At 32.5% G+C, this 6,503-nt stretch overlaps 1 protein-coding gene across 1 annotated transcript in view; it reads right to left on the bottom strand.

The window, feature by feature from the left end:
• LOC308311874 (collagen alpha-1(II) chain-like) overlaps positions 1-78 on the bottom strand; it is a gene marked incomplete at its 5' end in the record, with an annotated part of 19,169 nt that extends 19,091 nt beyond the window's left edge. Inside the window, one exon of the mRNA XM_080758647.1 lies at positions 57-78. Coding sequence (XP_080614773.1) covers positions 57-78 — 22 coding nt within the window. The remainder of the gene's footprint in view (positions 1-56) is intronic.
• Positions 79-6,503: the final 6,425 nt, after the last annotated feature.

Genomic DNA, 6,503 nt, shown 5'->3' on the forward strand with positions numbered 1-6,503 from the left:
ATTAGGACGCCATCATGGCCCTCCATATACATTTATATTATGTATTAATTACATACCGCCATCAATGCTCTCGTCCATAATACATAATAGGACGCCATCAAGGCACCTCCATATACATTTATATTATGTATTACATTAATACATTAGGACGCCATCAAGGCCCTCCATAATACATTTATATTATGTATTACATTAATACATAGGACGCCATCAAGCCCTCCATAATACATTTATATTATAGTATTACATTAATACATTAGGGGACGCATCAAGGCCCTCCAGAATACATTTTATTATGTATTACATTAATACATTAGGCCGCCATCAAGGCCCTCCATAATACAATTTATATAGGTATTACATCTGAGAGTATTAGGACGCCATCAAGGCCCTCCAGAATACATTTATATTATGTATTACATTAATACATTAGGACGCCATCAAGGCCCTCCATAATACATTATATATTCATGTATTACATTAATACATTAGGACGCCATCAAGGCCTCCATAATACATTTTATATTATGTATTACATTAATACATTAGGACGCCATCAAGGCCCTCCATAATACATTTATATTATGTATTACATTAATACATTAGGACGCCATCAAGGCCCTCCAGAATACATTTATATTATGTATTACATTAATACATTAGGACGCCATCAAGGCCCTCCATAATACATTTATATTATGTATTACATTAATACATTAGGACGCCATCAAGGCCCTCCATAATACATTTATATTATGTATTACATTAATACATTAGGACGCCATCAAGGCCCTCCATAATACATTTATATTATGTATTACATTAATACATTAGGACGCCATCAAGGCCCTCCAGAATACATTTATATTATGTATTACATTAATACATTAGGACGCCATCAAGGCCCTCCATAATACATTTATATTATGTATTACATTAATACATTAGGACGCCATCAAGGCCCTCCAGAATACATTTATATTATGTATTACATTAATACATTAGACGCCATCAAGGCCCTCCATAATACATTTATATTATGTATTACATTAATACATTAGGACGCCATCAAGGCCCTCCATAATACATTTATATTATGTATTACATTAATACATTAGGACGCCATCAAGGCCCTCCATAATACATTTATATTATGTATTACATTAATACATTAGGACGCCATCAAGGCCCTCCATAATACATTTATATTATGTATTACATTAATACATTAGGACGCCATCAGGCCCTCCATAATACATTTATATTATGTATTACATTAATACATTAGGACGCCATCAAGGCCCTCCATAATACAATTTATATTATGTATTACATTAATACATTAGGACGCCATCAAGGCCCTCCAGAATACATTTATATTATGTATTACATTAATACATTAGGACGCCATCAAGGCCCTCCATAATACATTTATATTATGTATTACATTAATACATTAGGACGCCATCAAGGCCCTCCATAATACATTTATATTATGTATTACATTAATACATTAGGACGCCATCAAGGCCCTCCATAATACATTTATATTATGTATTACATTAATACATTAGGACGCCATCAAGGCCCTCCATAATACATTTATATTATGTATTACATTAATACATTAGGACGCCATCAAGGCCCTCCAGAATACATTTATATTATGTATTACATTAATACATTAGGACGCCATCAAGGCCCTCCATAATACATTTATATTATGTATTACATTAATACATTAGGACGCCATCAAGGCCCTCCATAATACATTTATATTATGTATTACATTAATACATTAGGACGCCATCAAGGCCCTCCATAATACATTTATATTATGTATTACATTAATACATTAGGACGCCATCAAGGCCCTCCATAATACATTTATATTATGTATTACATTAATACATTAGGACGCCATCAAGGCCCTCCAGAATACATTTATATTATGTATTACATTAATACATTAGGACGCCATCAAGGCCCTCCATAATACATTTATATTATGTATTACATTAATACATTAGGACGCCATCAAGGCCCTCCATAATACATTTATATTATGTATTACATTAATACATTAGGACGCCATCAAGGCCCTCCATAATACATTTATATTATGTATTACATTAATACATTAGGACGCCATCAAGGCCCTCCAGAATACATTTATATTATGTATTACATTAATACATTAGGACGCCATCAAGGCCCTCCATAATACATTTATATTATGTATTACATTAATACATTAGGACGCCATCAAGGCCCTCCAGAATACATTTATATTATGTATTACATTAATACATTAGGACGCCATCAAGGCCCTCCAGAATACATTTATATTATGTATTACATTAATACATTAGGACGCCATCAAGGCCCTCCATAATACATTTTATATTATGTATTACATTAATACATTAGGACGCCATCAAGGCCCTCCATAATACATTTATATTATGTATTACATTAATACATTAGGACGCCATCAAGGCCCTCCATAATACATTTATATTATGTATTACATTAATACATTAGGACGCCATCAAGGCCCTCCAGAATACATTTATATTATGTATTACATTAATACATTAGGACGCCATCAAGGCCCTCCATAATACATTTATATTATGTATTACATTAATACATTAGGACGCCATCAAGGCCCTCCAGAATACATTTATATTATGTATTACATTAATACATTAGGACGCCATCAAGGCCCTCCATAATACATTTATATTATGTATTACATTAATACATTAGGACGCCATCAAGGCCCTCCAGAATACATTTATATTATGTATTACATTAATACATTAGGACGCCATCAAGGCCCTCCATAATACATTTATATTATGTATTACATTAATACATTAGGACGCCATCAAGGCCCTCCAGAATACATTTATATTATGTATTACATTAATACATTAGGACGCCATCAAGGCCCTCCAGAATACATTTATATTATGTATTACATTAATACATTAGGACGCCATCAAGGCCCTCCAGAATACATTTATATTATGTATTACATTAATACATTAGGACGCCATCAAGGCCTCCAGAATACATTTATATTATGTATTACATTAATACATTAGGACGCCATCAAGGCCCTCCAGAATACATTTATATTATGTATTACATTAATACATTAGGACGCCATCAAGGCCCTCCATAATACATTTATATTATGTATTACATTAATACATTAGGACGCCATCAAGGCCCTCCATAATACATTTATATTATGTATTACATTAATACATTAGGACGCCATCAAGGCCCTCCAGAATACATTTATATTATGTATTACATTAATACATTAGGACGCCATCAAGGCCTCCAAATACATTTATATTATGTATTACATTAATACATTAGGACGCCATCAAGGCCCTCCATAATACATTTATATTATGTATTACATTAATACATTAGGACGCCATCAAGGCCCTCCATAATACATTTATATTATGTATTACATTAATACATTAGGACGCCATCAAGGCCCTCCATAATACATTTATATTATGTATTACATTAATACATTAGGACGCCATCAAGGCCCTCCAGAATACATTTATATTATGTATTACATTAATACATTAGGACGCCATCAAGGCCCTCCAGAATACATTTATATTATGTATTACATTAATACATTAGGACGCCATCAAGGCCCTCCAGAATACATTTATATTATGTATTACATTAATACATTAGGACGCCATCAAGGCCCTCCAGAATACATTTATATTATGTATTACATTAATACATTAGGACGCCATCAAGGCCCTCCAGAATACATTTATATTATGTATTACATTAATACATTAGGACGCCATCAAGGCCCTCCAGAATACATTTATATTATGTATTACATTAATACATTAGGACGCCATCAAGGCCCTCCAGAATACATTTATATTATGTATTACATTAATACATTAGGACGCCATCAAGGCCCTCCAGAATACATTTATATTATGTATTACATTAATACATTAGGACGCCATCAAGGCCTCCATAATACATTTATATTATGTATTACATTAATACATTAGGACGCCATCAAGGCCCTCCAGAATACATTTATATTATGTATTACATTAATACATTAGGACGCCATCAAGGCCCTCCAGAATACATTTATATTATGTATTACATTAATACATTAGGACGCCATCAAGGCCCTCCAGAATACATTTATATTATGTATTACATTAATACATTAGGACGCCATCAAGGCCCTCCAGAATACATTTATATTATGTATTACATTAATACATTAGGACGCCATCAAGGCCCTCCATAATACATTTATATTATGTATTACATTAATACATTAGGACGCCATCAAGGCCCTCCATAATACATTTATATTATGTATTACATTAATACATTAGGACGCCATCAAGGCCCTCCAGAATACATTTATATTATGTATTACATTAATACATTAGGACGCCATCAAGGCCCTCCATAATACATTTATATTATGTATTACATTAATACATTAGGACGCCATCAAGGCCCTCCAGAATACATTTATATTATGTATTACATTAATACATTAGGACGCCATCAAGGCCCTCCAGAATACATTTATATTATGTATTACATTAATACATTAGGACGCCATCAAGGCCCTCCAGAATACATTTATATTATGTATTACATTAATACATTAGGACGCCATCAAGGCCCTCCAGAATACATTTATATTATGTATTACATTAATACATTAGGACGCCATCAAGGCCCTCCAGAATACATTTATATTATGTATTACATTAATACATTAGGACGCCATCAAGGCCCTCCAGAATACATTTATATTATGTATTACATTAATACATTAGGACGCCATCAAGGCCCTCCAGAATACATTTATATTATGTATTACATTAATACATTAGGACGCCATCAAGGCCCTCCAGAATACATTTATATTATGTATTACATTAATACATTAGGACGCCATCAAGGCCCTCCATAATACATTTATATTATGTATTACATTAATACATTAGGACGCCATCAAGGCCTCCAGAATACATTTATATTATGTATTACATTAATACATTAGGACGCCATCAAGGCCCTCCAGAATACATTATATTATGTATTACATTAATACATTAGGACGCCATCAAGGCCCTCCAGAATACATTTATATTATGTATTACATTAATACATTAGGACGCCATCAAGGCCCTCCAGAATACATTTATATTATGTATTACATTAATACATTAGGACGCCATCAAGGCCCTCCATAATACATTTATATTATGTATTACATTAATACATTAGGACGCCATCAAGGCCCTCCATAATACATTATATTATGTATTACATTAATACATTAGGACGCCATCAAGGCCCTCCAGAATACATTTATATTATGTATTACATTAATACATTAGGACGCCATCAAGGCCCTCCAGAATACATTTATATTATGTATTACATTAATACATTAGGAACGCCATCAAGGCCCTCCATAATACATTTATATTATGTATTACATTAATACATTAGGACGCCATCAAGGCCCTCCATAATACATTTATATTATGTATTACATTAATACATTAGGACGCTATCAAGGCCCTCCATAATACATTTATATTATGTATTACATTAATACATTAGGACGCCATCAAGGCCCTCCATAATACATTTATATTATGTATTACATTAATACATTAGGACGCCATCAAGGCCCTCCAGAATACATTTATATTATGTATTACATTAATACATTAGGACGCCATCAAGGCCCTCCATAATACATTTATATTATGTATTACATTAATACATTAGGACGCCATCAAGGCCCTCCAGAATACATTTATATTATGTATTACATTAATACATTAGGACGCCATCAAGGCCCTCCATAATACATTTATATTATGTATTACATTAATACATTAGGACGCCATCAAGGCCCTCCATAATACATTTATATTATGTATTACATTAATACATTAGGACGCCATCAAGGCCCTCCATAATACATTTATATTATGTATTACATTAATACATTAGGACGCATCAAGGCCCTCCATAATACATTTATATTATGTATTACATTAATACATTAGGACGCCATCAAGGCCCTCCATAATACATTTATATTATGTATTACATTAATACATTAGGACGCCATCAAGGCCCTCCATAATACATTTATATTATGTATTACATTAATACATTAGGACGCCATCAAGGCCCTCCATAATACATTTATATTATGTATTACATTAATACATTAGGACGCCATCAAGGCCCTCCATAATACATTTATATTATGTATTACATTAATACATTAGGACGCCATCAAGGCCCTCCAGAATACATTTATATTATGTATTACATTAATACATTAGGACGCCATCAAGGCCCTCCAGAATACATTTATATTATGTATTACATTAATACATTAGGACGCCATCAAGGCCCTCCATAATACATTTATA

This window comes from Protomyctophum bolini (genome assembly GCF_963924005.1).
Source record: "Protomyctophum bolini genome assembly, chromosome: 24".
NCBI classification, from domain to species: domain Eukaryota; kingdom Metazoa; phylum Chordata; class Actinopteri; order Myctophiformes; family Myctophidae; genus Protomyctophum; species Protomyctophum bolini.